General features: G+C 41.9%; 1 protein-coding gene across 2 annotated transcripts in view; it reads left to right on the plus strand.

Annotated features, from left to right (window-relative positions):
• Nucleotides 1-21,236, plus strand: part of LOC122922407 (annexin A1-like) — a 56,176-nt gene that overhangs the window by 31,068 nt on the left and 3,872 nt on the right. Inside the window, exons 4-12 of one of the 2 annotated variants that reach the window (XM_044273006.1) lie at nt 2,279-2,373; nt 3,025-3,138; nt 4,442-4,532; nt 5,191-5,270; nt 13,575-13,631; nt 13,745-13,838; nt 14,876-14,971; nt 15,940-15,998; nt 19,002-19,606. In XM_044273006.1, coding sequence (XP_044128941.1) covers nt 2,279-2,373; nt 3,025-3,138; nt 4,442-4,532; nt 5,191-5,270; nt 13,575-13,631; nt 13,745-13,838; nt 14,876-14,971; nt 15,940-15,998; nt 19,002-19,214 — 899 coding nt within the window. In that variant the 3' untranslated portion in view covers nt 19,215-19,606. Of the gene's footprint in view, nt 1-2,278; nt 2,374-3,024; nt 3,139-4,441; nt 4,533-5,190; nt 5,271-13,574; nt 13,632-13,744; nt 13,839-14,875; nt 14,972-15,939; nt 15,999-19,001; nt 19,607-19,636; nt 19,760-21,236 lie in introns of those variants that run through there. The other variant, XM_044273014.1, reaches the window with a different exon arrangement.

Here is a 21,236-nt window from a genome sequence, read left to right on the forward strand (position 1 = left end):
TCAAAATACTCATTTGCCTAATAATTCTGCACTCCCTGTATAGCAGCACATACCTGTCACATCCAGAGCCAGGTGATGTCTCCTATCAGTGCCTGACAGCTATCTGTGCCTGACAGCTATCTATGTATATCTATACTTACCCACACACACACACATATATATATATATATATATATATATATATAAATCTGCTAGCTTTTCCTGCTCTATAACTTGCAGCCTGTTGATTACACTGCATTTTGTTTTTAAAGAGTAACTGTTGTTTCATATTTTGCCCCACAAATTAATAGTACAGGTAAATATGTATAATCAGTTTTGATTAACATTTTAATAGCTTGGCAGAAGCAATAGTCAAGTATAAAAGTATATACCAAGCGCACAGGCTCAGTTATTTATACTAACAAGTCCATCATACATCAGACCCAAAGGGGTAAAATAGAAAAGTAACAGAATCCTTGATTTGGGATTATACATCCAATACAGATATAATAAAACATGATAACAGTATATAATGAAAAAAAAAAAGGGAAAAAAGGAAAAAGCTGAGACTCGAAGAAGGGGAGATAGTAGAAGGAAGAAGGGGAGGACAAGGGAAGGTATAAGATCAACAAGCCACAAGCAGCCTATTCAATCCTTCTGTTCTAGTCTCATATGATAAGAAAATAGAATCCTGGGGCTGATTGGAATGCAACCCAATCTTGCCACAAAGTAAAGAATCTTGCAGGGTTTCTATGGACCTCCGCAGAGACTCCCTCTATCCTTTAAATGTGTAACATCTCTTGGTACCACTCTAGAATGGAAGGCAAGTACAGGGGTAACTATAAAAAAAAACTTTGTAATTTATTTCATCAGAGAATGATGCTTCCTTCTTCTTTTATCAGACTACTGTCCTGTTCTACCTCCTCTTCACTAACTCTCAATACACTGTGCAGATATATATTTAGTGGAGACTGGCTGCCTGCTCACTGAGGCATCAGATTACCTAGAAGTCTATTGAGAGGGGGGAGGAGAAGAGCAAGGGAGGGACTGCTCTGATCTACTGTCTAACTTCACTGATGGATCTACATGTAAACTGCTGTAATCCTTTACTTCTGACAATGTGCTATAGAAAATTAGGGAGGAGATAATGCTGTTTATCTGTGTCCTTTGAATAGGTAGACATTATGATAAGCTAGTCTCCACCTACTATCTCAGTAAAAAAGAGAATTACATATTGCAGAGAGTAAAACTGCTAAAGATGCCAGACATAAGTCATATAATGGCCAGAATAAGTGTTATTCCTGATGTACACACACATTGGAACTTTTTCTAAAAAATTAAATTGAAACCACAGTTGCACTTAAACTGTTACACTAAGGAATAGAAGATAAAGCTGGGCATTGCTTAGTAGGGTGGACTGTATTCCATAATATGTACAGTATGTGCTATGGTAATAGGGAATACAGTGTGTTCTATGCTGCATCATACCAGTCTTCATACATGACCCACTCTGTGTTTACATATGCTTTTGGATACAGGTCATATAACAATGTTACACACATCAGTTTTAATCAAATTAATCATCTGTATGAAATTGTGTAGCAACTATCATAGACAAGTTAGGCTTTATATTTATATCCACAAAGAGACAGCAATATAAGTTGTAGTCATACGCAGTTTTTTTTTGCTGAGGAGCCCGATTGTCCTTATGCCGCAGCGTTTAAAATTGCAATGGTATTTTGAAGACCTTGTTATAGATATTTTTGAGTCACAGTAGCATCTTTACAGTATTTGAGATTTTAATATTATGTATAATCACAGCAATAACTCTTTAATATAGCTTTAATTTGGGTGAGATTCCAAGTAGAAAAAATAAAAAGAGGATTACGGGTGCTACTAGCAGGAAAATAATTTACTAAAAGTGAGTAAAAAGCATAAAAAGCAACGTGTTTGGGAGGGTAAAAATTGGGTGAACTCTGAGATCTGTTCCCACCTGAACATTGGCCATATATTAAAACTACATGAAAACAACATCAATATTAGAGAAATAGGATCAAAAAGGTGCAGTGTTCTTCCTGTGGAATCTCTCTGATAATTCTCCTGAGTAAATGCATTTCCCATAGCTAAAAAAAGTAGAAAAATGTTATCCAAAAAATAACTCAAAATAGAAATCTGCTTCTTGAAAATACGCATGTTTTTCCTGGTGTTCATTTTTAACAAATACAACAGATGAATGAATATTGGTGTTATATAGATTAAAATAAAATAACATGTTTATTTTACTAATTTACATTTTCAGAAGTCGATACAGGATCTATTATCGATATCTTGACTAAGAGAACCAATGAACAGCGTCAAGAGATTAAAGCAGCTTACCTAAAGAAAACAGGAAAGGTATGGACACAATAAGACACATGTAAAGCAGAATTTAAATTTGTATGGAAATTACAGAATTGTATTAAATTAGTTCAGTGATGTTACAATATATTTAAAGGAGTTTGTCTCATTACAACAACTTACCGATATACACAAGGTGGGGCATTGTGTGTGATCAACATGGGTCTTACCACTGAGGCCTCTGCTGATTTGAAGAACAGAGGTTCCTATGCGTGTCCACTGCTTAATTTAAATGGTGGGCAAAGGGTCCTATTCTTTGTGAATATGGGATAAGTTGTAATGGAACAACCCTTTTAATATCAGAGGAATAGCTATAAAAGGAAAGACCCTTAGGCTCTGAGCCAGATAAGAGGGCTCCAGTATTTTAAGTGGCACAATGTAATTGGGGGCCCTGTTACAAATTTTTCACTGGAGCTACAGAGCGTCAACTTATACCTCTGTTTACAATAACGTCCTATAACATGTATCAGGCTACATACAACCATATTATGTATTGGTATCGGTGCTGTGCTATGCTATAGAAATTTCTGTATATCCATCTAGCTCCATATTGGATCCATGTATACAAATGTGGGAGTAACCTGTATACCAGTACCATTTAAGTATTTCTCTGAATCAAAAATGAACCCATTTTTGTTTATTTTCTAGACTTTAGAAGAAGCTCTAAAGAAGTCTCTCAGTGCTAAACTAGCATCTGTGATATTGGATATGTTGAAAACTCCAGAGGAGTTAGATGCTAGCAAGATAAAAGCAGCAACAAAGGTATCATAATGTTGAGTTGTATCTCATGCGAGGTATAAAAGTTTGTTCCGCTTTATTAGGATTTTTCTATAGTAAATTAGTCTTATGTATTTTACCCTAGTATTTTATTCCAGGAATCATAGGCTACCACTTTGCCAAGCTATATTTACACCATAGTTTTAATGTTTACTGTTTGACAATTAGAAATAATACACTAGCCACGTGTAACCAATGCAGCAAATCAGGTAAGCCAATGCAATAAAACATTACTTTTAATGATTCCTTAAAATCAAACCCACATGATGTCTGGTTTCTACAGACACGTAAAAGGTATGTACAGTACACCATTAAACTTGCCTTTAAAACATAGTCATGCAGGGTCTTATAAACCAATTGCCCTCAAAGTGAATGTACCTTCGGTCAGACACACAAAATTGCACGTGTTAGGATAAAAAACAAATTGTGGTCCTGGTGAAGGTGAGTCAGTTGGTCTTTTTGTAGCCAGCATTTTGTCCGAACTGTAAACTGTTGCTGGGCTGGCACATACAATGTACACTCTATTTTGCCCTATCAGGGCTTGTATACCCCAAGTGTCCTCCTAATATGCAGTTACTGGACTGTAAAGTGCAGCCCCATCTGGAACCTGTTCCTATTTACCAGGCTCAGGGGAAGAATAAACTGGCATCCCAGTAGAGGAGTAGTAGAGATTTGTAGCCCCTACGTGTAGTTCCACGTGTTAGGCATCTTAACTAATAAACTATGTTTGTTACTATGTCTCGAACCTGTCATATGTGGCCTTCCTGTGGATACAATGTGCTTACCTTACTATAACCCTTCCTCCATTCACTGATGAGTCTTGGGGATATTTACAGATGAAACACATAGAGACTATGAGTTGCTACTATTTGTCTATTAAGGTGCTGGTTTATTTTACCTCTAGTGTAGGCTTTTAGGACCTGGTTAATAGGGACAGATTCTGGACTCTGTATTAGGAGATCACTTAGGGTGTACTAGCCCTGGTAGGGCACAGTAGGGTGAACATTTTATACCCTAGCCCCACTATAGTTTACAGTTCACAAGAACTCTGGCTACAGGGACACCAGCAGATCTATCTTTAATGACTCTTTAATGAATCATTAAAAGTTACAGTTTTTTGCATAACTTTTCCACCATCATTTTTTATGCATAGATTTGACAATTAGTTAAAGTGTTAAAAAGAACAGTGTACATTTTTCAGTTACAAGGATGTCTTAAAATGAAACCAGATATAGAATTACTAATACGTTTTGCACTAATACTAACTGTGTATGTAAATCTGTTAAAGGGTCTTGGGACAGATGAAGATACACTCATTGAAATTTTTGTAACAAGACCTAATCAACAAATCAGAAAGATTAAGGAAGTCTACAAAGCAGGTATCTTGCCAGTGAACCATGCGGTAACAGTTCCAGTATCTGCTTGATGAATAAAGTTGAAAAAAAGATTATATTGCTAAATCACAGCCAGCTTACATTTATACCTGGATGTTTAAGGCAGTTTTTATGTGTGTGTTTTATTGTTTTAGCCAGAACTAAAAGTAGAGTTTAAGGTGGGGAAATTAAAAATTAGACTTCTTTTTGTATCTGTATCTATTCCTTGTTTGTGGTTTAAATGCATCAAAAGCTGCTCTCTGTGTCTCATAATTACTTTCAGGCTATTTGGTGTTTAGTTATGGTATGTTGACTACTGTCAACTGATGGCAGAACATTGTGTGACCAAAGCTCTTAACAATTTTTTAAAACTGTGAAATAGCATTTAGTGAAAAGGTTCCTTATTTCTATGGATGACATATTCTGCTGAAGCTGTGTTTTTTTTTTGTTACCATTCAAGTTTATGGACACTGAAACCTAAAGTCTATTAATCAACCAACTGCTAAGTAAGAACTTTCAATGTAGAAGAAGGCAGCTGTGAGATTATGATTTGGTATATCTATAACTCTTCAAGCTGAGAAAAACACTTTATAATGTGTAATGATTCTATTTAATCATCCAATAACATAACTGATATACGTATACAATGTTGTTTGCTTTCCAGCTTATAAAACTGATCTTGAAAAGGATATCACTGATGATACATCTGGAGATTTTCGGACAGCGTTGTTGGTCCTCTCGAAGGTATAGTCCAATAGTGGAGTTATCATCATAAAAGCAGATCAAGCCTGGGCTCCTCTTTTGTTATCCAAGATGGTTTCACTGCATCTCAGACTACCTGATGTAAACTGTGCATTGGTAACTCAATACATTTGCTAGGCCCAGCTGTTAGATTCAACACTACTCATTGACTTACAATGGATATAGTGACGGATCCGCCTTGCTCATTTGGGATATAATTCAACCAGATCTGTTCTGAACGGATGCAGACAGTTGTATTATATACCCGATGCATTTTTGATGAACCCATGACGGATCCAGCAAAAAAAGAAGATGTCAAAGTAGCCTAATACGTTTTTCAGACATGTTAAGTTTTTGCTGCAGGGCCCTATCGTATCTGTGTTTCCTGATGTTAATGGATCACTAAGTCAGATTTATACTTTTGCTACTGTTATCATACATCTACTGTACTTGTAAGGGTGGCACAACCGTTGTAATATATGAGCACAAGAGTAAGACAGACAATATATTTCAGCAATGAAATGGATCACTCAGGGTTGTACAATGACACAAGATCAGTCTGCAGATCTGTACAAACCCCTGAAACAGGTCACCTTCATCTCTCAATTGGCACACAGCAGTGATAACAGTCCCAGCCACTTTCCTGTAGCTGTCTTGTTAACTCTTCTCTCAGTTTTAATGTCTCTTTCTCTCTTGATACTGCTCTCCTTCTCAACTGTCCTCTCAGGGGTTTCTCTCCAGTCTCTCTTCTCATAAGTCCTCCAGAACAGGCCCTCACTGCCCTGCTCTCTATAAACATAGAGCTCAAGCCCCTTCCTCCTAGCGTTTTCTACAGTGTTGGATACTGGGCTGTCTGAGCATGTTCTACATATACAGTATAAGCAGACAGACAGATAAATGTGAAAGACAACCTCAGTTACATCTTAAACTTAGCACAGTGGAATAGAGGTAATACACTGATTGACAAAAAAAGACACACCAAGAAGGAGTTGTTGGAATTGAATGAAACTTTATATGAGTGAATTACAGTATTAGAGAGAAAGGATAATGTTCTGAATGAGCAAGTGTGAACCCTCGCAGATGAGTTAATTAGGGAAAACTGTTCAATTGAAAGGAGGCTCTAGTACCCTTCTGGGCCACCTCTAGCCTGGATACAAGATGAGATATGGTTGGTCATGGAGGCATACAGGTTCTATATGGTATTCTGCAGCACATATGCCCACAGATGTTGCAGCTGGGCCTATAGATCCTGTACACTCTGGTTGCTGAAGCTGGCATCCCAGCTCAGTGGTGTTGCTAGGGCTGGTGTCACCCGGTGCGGTAGAAAATGGCGTCACCCCCCCCTGGGTGACACCTGACAGTGTATGCTATATGTATATAACAAACATATTTCATATGAAAACTTACAATTACTTGGCTTGGCCCTTGGGGATCTCGGACGCCACTTCCACACTTTGGCCGGGGGCTCGGCGGAGCTGATGTTGTGTTTTATCCTAATGAGAAAGATTTCATAATAAGTATTTGGAGAAGGGGCAGAGGGATAGCAGAGCAGGGAGAGAATGGTGCTGCTACTAGGGGGCTCATACCATAGGGGAGTAATAAAGCCCACCATAATGCCTTCCCCCAGTAGAAATAATTCTCCTTATAATGTGTCAGTGCAAAAAATACCCCCCTGTAATGTCCCCAGTTGAGCTAATGTCCCCATAGTGCCTCCATAATGTGCCAGTATAAAATACCCCTATATAGTGACCCCAGTAAATGCCCCCATAGTGCTCCTCTCCCCCCTAGTGCCCCCATAATGTACCAGTATAAAATGCCCGATATATAGTGCGCCAGTAGATGCCCTCAGTGTCCCCCATAATTTGTAAGCATAAAATACCCCTTCTCAGTGCCCCGTAGTAGTCCTCTCCCCCCTTCCCCATAGTACCCAACACAATGTGTCCCAGTATAAAATGCCCCTATACAGCGCCCCCATATAAAATAACCGTTCTTTGTGGCCTCAGTAGATGCCCCTATAGTGCCACCAATAATGTGCCAGTAAGAAGTGCCCCCATAGATGTCCCCCAATAATGTGCCAGTGAAATGTGCCCTCATAGATGCCCCTTAATCATGTGCCAGTAGCCTAAGCCCCCCATCAACATGTGTCAGTAGCCATAGGCGCCCCCCCTATCATGTGCCAGTAGCCATAGGGCCCCTCTATCATGTGCCAGTAGCCATAGGGCCCCCCTATCATGTGCCAGTAGCCATAGGGCCCCTCTATCATGTGCCAGTAGCCATAGGGCCCCCTATCATGTGCCAGTAGCCATAGGGCCCCCCTATCATGTGCCAGTAGCCATAGGGCCCCCCTATCATGTGCCAGTAGCCATAGGCGGCCCCCCCTATCATGTGCCACTAGCCATAGGGCCTCTCCTATCATGTGCCACTAGCCATCAGTATTATACAGAAAAAAAAAAAGGAAAAAAACAGTTACCTCCTTGGCAGCGATGCGATGCAGGCCTCTTCTGGCCTGTGTCCCGCGCTGTGTATGGCTCAGGGCTCAGGCGGCGCGATGACGTCATCGCGCCGCCTGCGCCGGCCTCTGATAGCAGGGCTCCAGACTAAAAAAAATACCTAGTAGCCATTGGCTCCTGAACTGAAAAATTTAGGAGCCAAATTACGTTTTTAGTCGCCAAATCAAAACCGAATGAAAATTTTGGTATCGTGACAACGCTACGCCGATCAGATCGGTGTAGGGTTGTTTCAATACCAAAATTTTCATTCGCTTTCATCACCATAAAAAAGTATTGCGATACTCAATACCAAGCAAAAAAGCCACGTGCATTTCGCATTTTATGAAATGTTCGGCCCATAATAGAACAGTCCTATCCTATTTTTTGGGGTGACAAGGTGACTAAAAAATGGCGAATGCTCACCGCATAGGAGATATTTTTTAATAATTTAATAGTTTGGACTTTTCGGATGCAGCGCTATGTAATATGTTTATTGTATTATTTTTTATATTGGGAAAGGGGGGATTTAAACTTAATATTTTAGAGTACTTTCACACTAGCGTTTTTCTTTTTCGGCATAGAGTTCCGTCACAGGGGCTCTATACCGGAAAAGAACTGATCCGTCATATCCCCATGCATTGTGAATGGAGTAATCCGTCCAGGATGCATCAGGATGTCTTCAGTTCAGTCATTTTGACTGATCAGGCAAAAGATAAAACCGCAGCATGCTACGGTTTTATCTCCGGCGAAAAAAACTGAAGACTTGCCTGAATGCCGGATCTGGCATTTTTTCCCATAGGAACGTATTAGTGCCAGATCCGGCATTCAAAATACCGGAATGCAGGATCCGTCCTTTCGGTCTGCGCATGCCGGTAAAAATGTGTAAAAAGATACAAGACAGATCCGTCTGTCCGCATGACAAGCGGAGAGATGGATTCATTCTTGCAATGCATTTGTGAGATGGATCTGCATCCGGATGCATCTCATAAATGCTTTCAGTCACATCCAGATCGGCGGATCTGGCACGCAGTTCTGACAACGGAACTGCTTGCCGCATCACACTACCGCAAGTGTGAAAGTAGCCTTACCCTGGGTTCACACCTGAGCGTTTTACAGCGCGTTCAAACGCGCTGTAAAACGCTCAAGACATGAGATCCAATGCTTCCCTATGGGAATGGTTCACACCTGGGCGTTTTACAGCGCGTACGAACGCGCTGTAAAACGCCCGACGCTCAAACAAGTACTTGAGCTTCTTTGGGGCGTTTTGACGCGCGTTTGTGGCCATAGGACACTGCAGTCAATGACACAAACGCGCGTCAAACGCGCGTTTACTATTACAAAAAACGCGCATAAGAACGCGCGACAAAAACGCGCGTAAAACGCGCGTTTGCGCAACGCTCAGGTGTGAACCCAGGGTCAGTGTTTGTGTTTTATTTTCACTTACTATTAGCCCCCTTAGGGGCTGGAACCCTTGTCCTATTCACCCTTAGGCCCCTATCACATGGGTGAGATTTCTGCGCGGGTGCAATGCGTGAGGTGAACGCACTGCACCCGCACTGAATCCGGACCCATTCACTTCTATGGGGCTGTGCAGATGAGCGATGATTTTCACGCATCACTTGTGCGCTGCGTGAAAATCGCAACATGCTTTATGTTGTGCGTTTTCATGCAACGCAGACCCCATAGAAGTTAATGGGGCTGCGTGAAAATAGCATTGTATCCGCAAGCAAGTGCGGATGCGGTGCGATTTTCACGCTTGGTTGCTAAGATGAAAGTCTATTCACTGTGTTATTTTCCCTTATAACATGGTTATAAGGGAAAATAATAGCATTCTGAATACAGAATGCTTAGTAGAAGGTCAATATAATAAACATTGAGTGCGCCCCCCCAGTATAATAAACATTAAGTGCGCCCCCCCAGTATAATAAACATTAAGTGCGCCCCCCAGTATAATAAACATTGAGAGCGCCCCCCCAGTATAATAAACATTGAGAGCGCCCCCCCAGTATAATAAACATTGAGTGCGCCCCCCCAGTATAATAAACATTAAGTGCGCCCCCCAGTATAATAAACATTGAGAGCGCCCCCCCAGTATAATAAACATTGAGAGCGCCCCCCCAGTATAATAAACATTGAGAGCGCCCCCCCAGTATAATAAACATTGAGTGCGCCCCCCCAGTATATCAAACATTGAGAGCGCCCCCCAGTATAATAAACATTGAGTGCGGCCACCCCCCCCAGTATAATATACATTGAGTGCGGCCACCCCCCCCCCCAGTATAATATACATTGAGTGCGGCCACCCACCCCCCCAGTATAATATACATTGAGTGCGGCCACCCCCCCCCCCAGTATAATATACATTGAGAGCGCCCCCCCAGTATAATATACATTGAGAGCGCCCCCCCCAGTATAATAAACATTGAGTGCGGCCACCCCCCCCAGTATAATATACATTGAGAGCGCCCCCCCCCAGTATAATAAACATTGAGTGCGGCCACCCCCCCAGTATAATATACATTGAGAGCGCCCCCCCCAGTATAATAAACATTGAGTGCGGCCACCCCCCCCAGTATAATATACATTGAGTGCGGCCACCCCCCCCCAGTATAATATACATTGAGTGCGGCCACCCACCCCCCCAGTATAATATACATTGAGTGCGGCCACCCCCCCAGTATAATATACATTGAGAGCGCCCCCCCCAGTATAATAAACATTGAGTGCGGCCACCCCCCCAGTATAATATACATTGAGAGCGCCCCCCCCCCAGTATAATAAACATTGAGTGCGGCCACCCCCCAGTATAATATACATTGAGAGCGCCCCCCCCCCCCAGTATAATAAACATTGAGTGCGGCCACCCCCCCAGTATAATATACATTGAGAGCGCCCCCCCCCCAGTATAATATACATTGAGAGCGCCCCCCCCCCCAGTATAATAAACATTGAGTGCGGCCACCCCCCCAGTATAATATACATTGAGAGCGCCCCCCCCCCCCAGTATAATAAACATTGAGTGCGGCCACCCCCCCCAGTATAATATACATTGAGTGCGGCCACCCCCCCCCAGTATAATATACATTGAGTGCGGCCACCCCCCCAGTATAATTTACATTGAGTGCGGCCCTCCCCCCCCAGTATAATATACATTGAGTGCGGCCACCCCCCCCCCCCCAGTATAATATACATTAAGTGCGGCCCCCTCCCAGTATGATAAACATTGGTGGCGCAGTGGGAAGTGCCAATGAGGGTTAAAAAAATAAATAAAAATTAACTCACCTCCTCCAATTGATCGCGCAGCTGCCGGTCTCCTGTTCTATCTTCAGGACCTGTGAAAGGACCTGTGGTGACATCACTGTGGTCATCACATGGTACATCATATGATCCATCACCATGGTAATGGACCATGTGATTAGCTCAGTGACGTCACCACAGGTCCTGAAGATAGAACAGGAGACCGGCAGCTATGCGATCAACTGGAGGAGGTGAGTTCATTTTTTATTTATTTTTTTAACCCTCATTGGCACTTCCCACTGCGCCACCAATGTTTATTATACTGGGGGGGGGTGCACAAAATGTTAATTATACTGGGGGGGGGGGGGTTGCACAAAATGTTTATTATACTGGGGGGGGGTGCAAAAAATGTTTATTATACTGGGGGGGGGCGCGCACTCAATGTTAATACAAATACAGGAGGCGGGTGCCGGAATGAAATAGCCGGCACCCGACCTCTATGATAGGGGGCTGCGATCAGTGACAGTTAACTCTTCAGGTGCCGCTCCCTGTCAAAGAGGTCGGGTGCCGGCTATTTGATTCCGGCACCCGCCTCCTGTATTTGTATTACAGGTCAGTTTTCTTCATTGGTGGTGCAGTGGCCACAGCCCCTCCCCTCCTCCTCCAATCCCTCTTCTCATTGGCGGAGGCAGCGGCAGCAGCACAGGGGGAGGGAGAGAGCCCCCCCCCCCCCCCCCCCGCCTCTATGGAAGCGCCGGCCCTGCCTAAAGTTAGTTAGTTAAGGAGAACTCCGGCGGCCAGCGGGTGACACCCCATCAGACTGGTGTCACCCGGTGCGGCCCGCACCCCCCTCGCAACGCCACTGTCCCAGCTGGTCCCATAAGTGCTTGATAGAAGATAAAGCTTGTGACCAGGCAGTCCAAGGAAATATTGCAATCTGATAGAAACATTCCTGGGACATCTTTGCATTGTGAGCATTATCTTTAGTGTGGAGCAAATCGAATCATTCGAAGCAGAATTCAATGTGAATTTTAGGAAAGATTTGTCACAAAGCTAAATTTCTTCGCGCTTCGTGGTAGGGAATACATTTTTCCTAAAATGGTGCCTGAAAACCCCCCAAAAATTATACTCACCTCATCCACTTGATTGCGGAGAGACCGTCTGCTCCTGTCAGTGATCACGTCACCGCGCGTAGCCAGTGTGAACATATGGTGATGCCATCCCGCTCGCCACAGGTCCTTTGTTGGGTTTTCTTCAATAAAGATGGGAGTGGATGGCCTCTTCACGATCAAGTGGATGAGGTGAGTATATATAAACCCGGATTAACCTGAGCACATGAATGTAAGTCTCACCCTAAGTTCACACCTGAGCGTTTTACAGCGCGCTGTAAAACGCTCAACACGGAGAAACCAATGATTCCCTATGGGAATGGTTCTCACCTGGGCGTTTTACAGAGCGTACGATCGCGCTGTAAAACGCCCGACGCTCAAACAAGTTCTTGAGCTTTTTTGGGGGCGTTTGTCGCGTGTTCCCGCACATAGATATTCGGGAACACGCGACAATGTGTGCACGCCTGTCTCTGTATGCGCGATTGTAAACGCCCGTACAATCGCGCATACAGAGCGCTCGTTTCAGAACGCTCAGGTCTGAACCCCCTGTTAGGTGCTGCAATCAGCGTTGAATGCGACATCTGAGGGGTTAAAGACAGGGGGCAGCGCAATCACCATTCCCTATAATTGTGCCCACTCTTTACAATGAAAAGTGAATAGTAACAAAGTAATTCATAACAAATCAAATTTCTTGATGAAGTTTAGCGAAGCTGGCAAATTGAATTTTTCAAAACTTCGCTCATCGCTTATTATCTTGGCTGAAAAATGCCAGTTTGAAACTTTGCCATGAGAGGCAACACATGTGGCATAAGGATGTCCTGTACATATTGTTCAGCTGTTAATGTCCCTTATATCACTACTAGGAGTGACCAACTGTCATATGCAATGGCTCTCCAGATCATCACACCAGCAATTGGGGCAGTGTGTCACATCATAGCAAAAGCAGGATTAAAGCTCTCACCATGGGGTATCCATGCTCAAACATGACCTTCCGCTATTGGATCACAAATTTAACCTGGATTCATTGCTAACAACAAAAAGGTTCCATTCTGTAGCAGTCCAGGTTTTCTCAGGGCACCACTACAAATTAAGGAAAAGGTGCCACCTATGTCTGGATGTTTGGAAACTAAACCGTGGGAGCTGCTCATGCTTGTTGGGGGATCAAACGATTCTCCAATGGTGGGCTGTCTGGGCCTGTTCACAATGGGTTCATGCCCTTATGTAACCACTGCTCCAAATACTATCCCAACAGCTAGTTCAGAACAACCTAGATGGCAGGGAATTTGTCAAAGTGATCATCCTGGGTCTCTCAGTACAATGACGCACCCCCTCTTAAAGTCTGTCAACTGGGCAAAATGTCTTTGAGTGTATCGTAGAGACATGTCAACGATCTCTCACCAAGAGGTACACTTCCCAAAAGTAGTTTTGAGAGACTTAAGCCTGTAAGTAATAAAAACTTAACTTTGTTTCAGGGGGTACGCAGTGAAGACTGCTTTGTTAATGAAGATCTGGCTGATAAAGATGCAAAGGTAAATTATGTAGTCAATACAATTCATATCAAATATATTTTTGTGGTATACTTTTTATATTCTTTGATTAATAATAGGCCTATTATACAGAAATATGTCCTGTATTTTACTAGGCACTATTTGAAGCAGGAGAAAATAAGAAAAAGGCTGATGCGTCTAAATTCATAGAAGTTTTGACTGAGAGAAGCTTTCCACATTTACATCAAGGTAATGATAATAATAATTATAATGAGAGATGATAAATTCTGAATAAATCTAATTTGTCTTGAGCCAAATCCGATTATTTTGTGATTTGATTAGGACTAAGATGGTGGTCACCATTTTATAGGTCTGAAGAAAGAGGATAAGCATCTACCACCAAAAAGAGATAATTTGTGTGTTTTAATTTAAAAATAAACTTTTACAGCATAGTGTATTTTTAAGTAGGCTGTTTGTTACCACCAGCTACCATAACCATATATGTTATTGTCACTTTGGCATTATTAATGGTGTTTTGGCATTGAATAAGGTTGAAAACGGTTGAATATAGTCCTAGAAGACCTTAGAATGTCATCCATAAGTGTTGAGAGCAATCTGGGTACTTTCAATTTGGGTCAAATTTATATATATATATATATATATATATATATATATATCCCGATCAAATCTGCCAACTGCCTAATAAGTACTGGACCTGAATTGAATTTCAACTAAATTTGATAATCTGTAGTAAAAACAGCTGTGCAGTTATGCAGTTATAAATTGAATAGGCACTGCCACTCAGGAGAACCAAGGTTCCTTGACACTCATCTGGCATTGTAAGGTTGCTGCAATGGAGAGTGCTAGTTCCCCAGCTCTTTCCATTACCCCCATTGATTTCAAAAGTGAGAGAGAGCCCCATATGAGTGTGGTCAGATATCCAATGCAGGCAATGCAGCAAGATAACACTGACAAGGCTGTTGTTCTCCTAGGTGAATATGTCATAAACATGGAATTTTAGGGTAGATTTACTATTGCAAATGCAACAGAATTGTGGCGCAGAGGCCACATGTCTAATGTTGCCGACACTTTTTCTGCCTTGAACGACAAAGATGGAGAAACTGGCATGGTTTGGCAGTGATGGGGCCATGGCTTTAGATCCAAAAGACTAAACAATTCAAAGGTTCACCAGTTTTCACTTTAGATTAATGCCATTATGACAAATTCTTAAAAAATAATAGTATGTTATATTGTGGTCTTTATTTTGATTGAATTATTTTTTGCAGTGTTTAAAAACTATGCAAAGTACAGCAAACATGACCTTAACACGGCACTGGATTTGCAGCTGAAAGGAGATATTGAGAATTGTTTGGTGGCTATTGGTATGTAACCCTTCATTTTTACTGTTGACTTCACTTGAAAAAGATGCAAAATCAAAAAATGCAAAAATGAATGTACACTTTTTAAGTAGTAGTTTTGCAAACACATAATTCTATGTAAATGCAATTTAAGGACATTCCCTTTAAAAGAAGACACTCAGGACAGTACTATTTAAGTGTAGCCTCTGTTAAAATGGAAATTCCAGACTAATGTAATATAGGATCTGCAAGTTGCATAGAATCATAGTCCTCTCATTAATAGATTTATGTGGGGCTCTACTGTAACCCCATGTCTCTGATTTCATATAGAGACATGAAAGGGGTCATTTAGCAAACTGGTGTAAAGTAGTCCAAAGAAGCTGTGAAAAATGAAAGGTGGAATCTGATTGGTTGCTATGGGCAACTAAGCCAGTTCTACTTTACACCAGTTTGATAAATGACTCCCAAAGAGTTTTTTTCTGGTGGAATTTATATGCATGTGTCTCCATTGCATGTAATATTACAGTTATTCTAGTCTTTATTTAAATGGGCTGTGCAGTGCAAAGATATTAAAAAACTATACTCAGAATAGGTCATCAAAATCAGATAGGTGGGGTCTGATTCCCAGCCTCCCCGACAATCAGCTGCTTGAAGAAACCAGCTAGGCTGCTTCCATTCAAAATTACCTGCGCGCCATGCCGCCATCCCATTTGCAGTGGCTGCGCAGTGCAATTACAACTGCTCGTCCTATTTACTTGAATGGAACGAGCAGTTGTATTTACACAGCGCCACCTCTACAAGTGAGATAACATGCATGTAGCTTTGAAGCAGAGTGCCCTTACTTCTTCGAACAACCGAGCAGCAGGGGTGCCAGCAGTCGGACCCCTGCCAATCTGAAATTCATCAATATCTTTTTAATCTCAATTTGTATTTGAAACTGTTGCTTTGAGATGATCAAAGATAAGAGAATAATTCTTATTGTTCACATATAGTGAAAGTTGCTGTAGGCAGACCAGCATACTTTGCTGAAAAGTTGAGCAATGCATTGAAGGTAAGTCATGTGCATATTTTTTTTCATTTGATAGTGTAATACTTCATCAACAGTAGGGATGAGCAAATAGATTTGTATGAATCGATTCATTCATCAGAGTTCTTCAGCTATGGGGGGTTGTCTCTGCTGCTGAAGAATCTCCACCTGCTGCTTGATTGATATGGCTGGAGTAACAGCGCAAGCGCAGAAGTTCTATCGGAACAGGAACTGTCCATGCGCCGCTATCCGGAAAAAGATTGACTTAACAATCCAGGAAAAATATATCCCAGACCAGAAATAAAGAAGTGTATCTCAGACAGATGGCTGACTTTAAATCAGGGGATGGGACCTATCATTAGCATCATATCATGCTGATGAATACTATGTTAGAACTCTTCAATCTTCATATCATCCTCTTTAAGGGCAATCTATGGGGAGTCTGCATTGTTGCAATTTACTTCAAATTTATAAATATGACATTTTGTTTAAAAATGTAGCACATCTTTAAACATAACACTTTTGCCCAGAGATGTTACTGCAATATTTTACACCCTCCCCAAATGGAGTAAGGTTGTGCATTTTTTGTCATTTTTTTTTCAAAAAGTTGCACTCAATGAATCTGGGGTAGACCTAGTTTTTTTTGTCTTTTTTTCAAGAAATCCTAGCAACTCCTTAATTCATGGCCTATTAGCTACAATCAGATTTTCTGTATTGATTACAAAATAAATCCAGACTAAACCTGGATTTAATCTGTTTTTTTTTTCCCCACTGTATCATTAATATATGATAACTAGAGATGAGCGAATCAAATATGATGACGTGGAATTCGATCCGAATTTCAGGAAAAACTAGCTTTGCACCGAATCCGAATTTCCTCATGCTTCGTGATAACGAATCAAATATTTTGGCTATAATGGCTGCTGCACATGTTAGGGCATGGAGCAAGGAACTCTGGGAATGAGGGATCACCCACAATGCCATGCATACAGCCAATCAGCAGCCAGCCAGCCCTGTGATGTCACAGCCCTATAAATAGCCTCAGCCATCTTGGATTCAGCCATTTTCCAGTGTACTTAGTGCAGGTAGAGACGTCAGCAGGCGCTAGGGAAAGTGTAAGGAAAGACTTTAAAACTTTTATTTTGCTGAATAGAAGTTCAGTGAAAGAGCATTAGAAGAGTAGGGAAACGATAGGGAGGAATTATTCCACAGTATAAAAGGAGAACACGGTTTAATAGGGGAGTGTACAGCCCAGGTAATAGGAGCAATCCTATTACACCTTGCTGCACTGACTGGGGATCCAAATTGCCATTATACAGCTCTGTAATTCCAGCAAACCATTCTTTTTATTGGGGTTCAAGTCTGTGTGATACAGCAATTAACAGGGTGTATTACTAGGAAATATGTCTATGTCTTATTAGCCCTTGTGTGGTGCAGTTATATGTTCTAAAGCCTTTTTTAAGTGGGGAAAAAGGGCTTATTAGCAGTTGTGTGGTGAAGTGAATTGGCCTTAGCAATACTGATGGATTACTGACCAAATGCTGACCGAGTGAAGACGGATGCTCAACAGATAGGATCCATTTTTTGGGGGGTTATTGTTCTGATGAATCAGAGGAAGGGCAAAATAATTAGTGACGTCAACACAAACTTACTGCTGACACCCTTTCCACTCTGTCAGGGGGGCTCTACTTGTGTAAGAATTTAATAGAACAGGTTCTGTAGACATCTATGTGGAATCAGCTGACGACGGTGTGAAAGGAGTGCGCTCTTTCATGCTACAGTAGGATCTTGGGCCTCTGCACAATTCTTTATACCTGGCGCTAACATTGACCTGTAAGGTTGAGTTCACACTTGAGTTATTTGGGCAGTTTTGGCACCGTAACTGCCCAAATAAGTGAAGTGTGCAGCGATTCTAAGTGTGAGGCCAGCCATCTGCGTGTCATACTGACTCACAGTATTATTTCACTACCACAGCAGACTGCCTATGCGTGTTACTGCAAGGCACAGTGTTCTAGACCACTATACAGGCTCTCTGCAGCCAGGAAATAGCTGTTTTTAACGCGATGCGTGGCAAAAAAAATCAGATCAAATCTTTTTGGAAAATTCAGCAAACTGTCCGAATCGAATTTTTGAGAAATTCGCTCATCTCTAATGATAACGTGTAATATGTGGACTGTGTAAGGAATTAGACAGTCACACAAGAAGAAGGTTGGGAGGGATTTTGGTGCAACTGACCTTTGACAGTTTTATATCACAGGTTGCATACAAAAAGCTCAAAAACAAAATCATAAAAAAACTTCTATCCTTGTCCTGGCTTTACCTAAACAACAGTATGTCCTGATTATCCTTGTACAGGCCTACTGTCTAGCACAATATACAAAAATAACCATACAAGCTATTGTCCATTAGGGCTCATGCACACAGCCTTTGCCTAGCCGTTCTGTGCATTGGAGACTGCAATTTGCAGTCCCCAATGCATGGGCAACATCAGTGCAGCTGCAACTTGAATGGGTCCATGATCTGTCTGCACTACTCTGTAGTGCTTCTGTGGGGTTCCGTGCCTTTGTTTCGCACCGCACCTTACGGATTGCAGACCCATTCAAGTGAATGGGTCCACATCCGTAATGCGGTTCACAAACGGCCGGTGCCCCGCAATTTGGGCATGGCCAGGCAACGGCCGTGTGCATGAGCCCTTAGTCAGAAGTCTGACAGGCTGATAATGTCTGTTCTTCTTCTATTGAGCTTCCCCAGGTGGCTCCGATTGAGCTTCCCAAGGTGGCTCCTAATGAGCCTAATCAGCCCAAAACATGGGTGAAGTAGATGCTGGTGGAGTTTTGAACCCACTCTTCTCTCTGTCAACTCAGGCAAAGCAGGCCTTTTTTCAGGTTTTTTACCAAACTACAAGTAGAGAAAATCTCCAGAGTTGCCAGTGAGACAATGTGCAATGTGCTACTCCAACTTTTTATATTCTTTGAAATAACTTAAGAACAATCATTTCTCAACCATATCAATATCGTCTTCTCATAGAGCTGGAAAACTCAAGATAAAATAGTCAACAGGATAATAGTTTCACTGCATGAAATCGATGTGGGCACCATCAGTGCAGCTGCTGCAGACGGATCCAAACCCATTCAACTTGAATGGGTCGATGATCTGTCTGCACTACTCTGTAGTGCTTCCGTGGGGTTCCGTGCCTTTGTTTCGCACCGCACCTTACGGATTGCGGACCCATTCAAGTGACTGGGTCCACATCCGTGATACTGATCACAAACGGCCGGTGCCCCGCAATTTGGGCACGGCCAGGCAACGGCCATGTGCATGAGCCCTTAGAAGTCTGACAGGCTGGTAATGTCTGTTCTTCTTCTATTGAGCTTCCCCAGGTGGCTCCAATTTAGCTTCCCCAGGTTGCTCCGAATGAGCCTAATTAGCCCAAAACATGGGTGAAGTAGATGCTGGTGGAGTTTTGAACCCACTCTTCTCTCTGTCAACTCCGGCAAAGCAGGCCCTTTTTCAGTTTTTTTTTTACCAAACTACAAGTAGAGAAAATCTCCAGATTTGCCAGTGTGACAATGTGCAATGTGCTACTCCAACTTTTTATATTCTTTGAAATAATAACTTAAGAACAATAATTTCTTAACCATATCAATATCTTCTTCTCATAGAGCTGGAAAACTCAAGATGAAATAGTCAACAGGATAATAGTTTCACGGCATGAAATCGACTTTAAAGCTATTAAAACTCAGTTCAAGAAGATCACTGGCAAATCCCTTCGTGCAGCTATTATGGTATGCATTTTATGTTTTTTTATTTTTTTATGGTAGATTTAGTAAACATAAAGATGCCCATGGACTTGCTTTTAAAGGGTAAAGTTACTTATAAAGATGACATTTTTTAGGCTTGTTTCACACTAGCATCAGAGCTCTATGAATCTGGCATAGCCAAATGTTACAAAATGCCCTCTGGCCCTGTTCACTATAATGGGATCCAGTGGAGATTAAGTCTCTATTATACCAGGATTTGGACTGACAGAAAACAATGCACACAACAGTTTTTGTCCAGCTGAATCCTGACATATTTGCCATAAAATGTGCACATGTTAGCCCTTAAAGACTCAGCGAAAGCGCACTCTCTCATGCCCTACAAACAGTAAGCTGTAGGGCTGGCTGGAAACAGGTCTAAGACTGAATGGGGAGGACAGAGCAGTGCTCCCTCCTAGGCACTACCTGAGGGGAAGGAGCAGAGGGACTCTAGCAAGCACAGGCTACTACGGAAGCAGAGCAGACAACTAAATTAGTTTTCTGATGGCAGTGCTCAAAAGGGATATGGCAGTGGAGGGATTGGTTCAGCAACATTTTTGCCTGCAAATTCCACCAATTTTAGTAGGATTTGTGTATATATATATATATATATATATGTACTGTACATATACAGTCAGGTCCATAAATATTGGGGCATCGACACAATTCTAACATTTTTGGCTCTATACACCACCACAATGGATTTGAAATGAAACAAACAATATGTGCGTTAACTGCAGACTGTCAGCTTTAATTTGAGGGTATTTACATCCAAATCAGGTGAACGGTGTAGGAATTACATCCGTTTACATATGTGCCTCCCATTTGTTAAGGGACCAAAAGTAATGGGACAATCGGCTTCTCAGCTGGTCCATGGCCAGGTGTGTGTTATTCCCTCATTATCCCAATTACAATGAGCAGATAAAAGGTCCAGAGTTCATTTCTAGTGTGCTATTTGCATTTGGAATCTGTTGCTGTCAACTCTTAAGATGAGATCCAAAGAGCTGTCACTATCAGTGAAGCAAGCCATCATTAGGCTGAAAAAAACAAAAAAAACATCAGAGAGATAGCAAAAACATTAGGCGTAGCCAAAACAACTGTTTGGAACATTCTTAAAAAGAAGGAACACACCGGTGAGCTAAGCAACAGCAAAAGACCAGGAAGACCACGGAAAACAACTGTGGTGGATGACCGAAGAATTATTTCACTGGTGAAGAAAACACCCTTCACAACAGTTGGCCAGATCAAGAACACTCTCTAGAAGGTAGGTGTATGTATGTCAAAGTCAAGAGAGGACTTTACCAGAGTGAATACAGAGGGTTCACCACAAGATGTAAACCAATGGTGAGCCTCAAAAACAGAAAGGCCAGATTAGAGTTTGCCAAACAACATCTAAAAAAGCCTTAACAGTTCTGGAACAACATCCTATGGACAGATGAGACCAAGATCAACTTGTACCAGAGTG

Source organism: Bufo gargarizans, chromosome 1 (assembly GCF_014858855.1).
Source record: "Bufo gargarizans isolate SCDJY-AF-19 chromosome 1, ASM1485885v1, whole genome shotgun sequence".
In the NCBI taxonomy this organism is placed as follows: domain Eukaryota; kingdom Metazoa; phylum Chordata; class Amphibia; order Anura; family Bufonidae; genus Bufo; species Bufo gargarizans.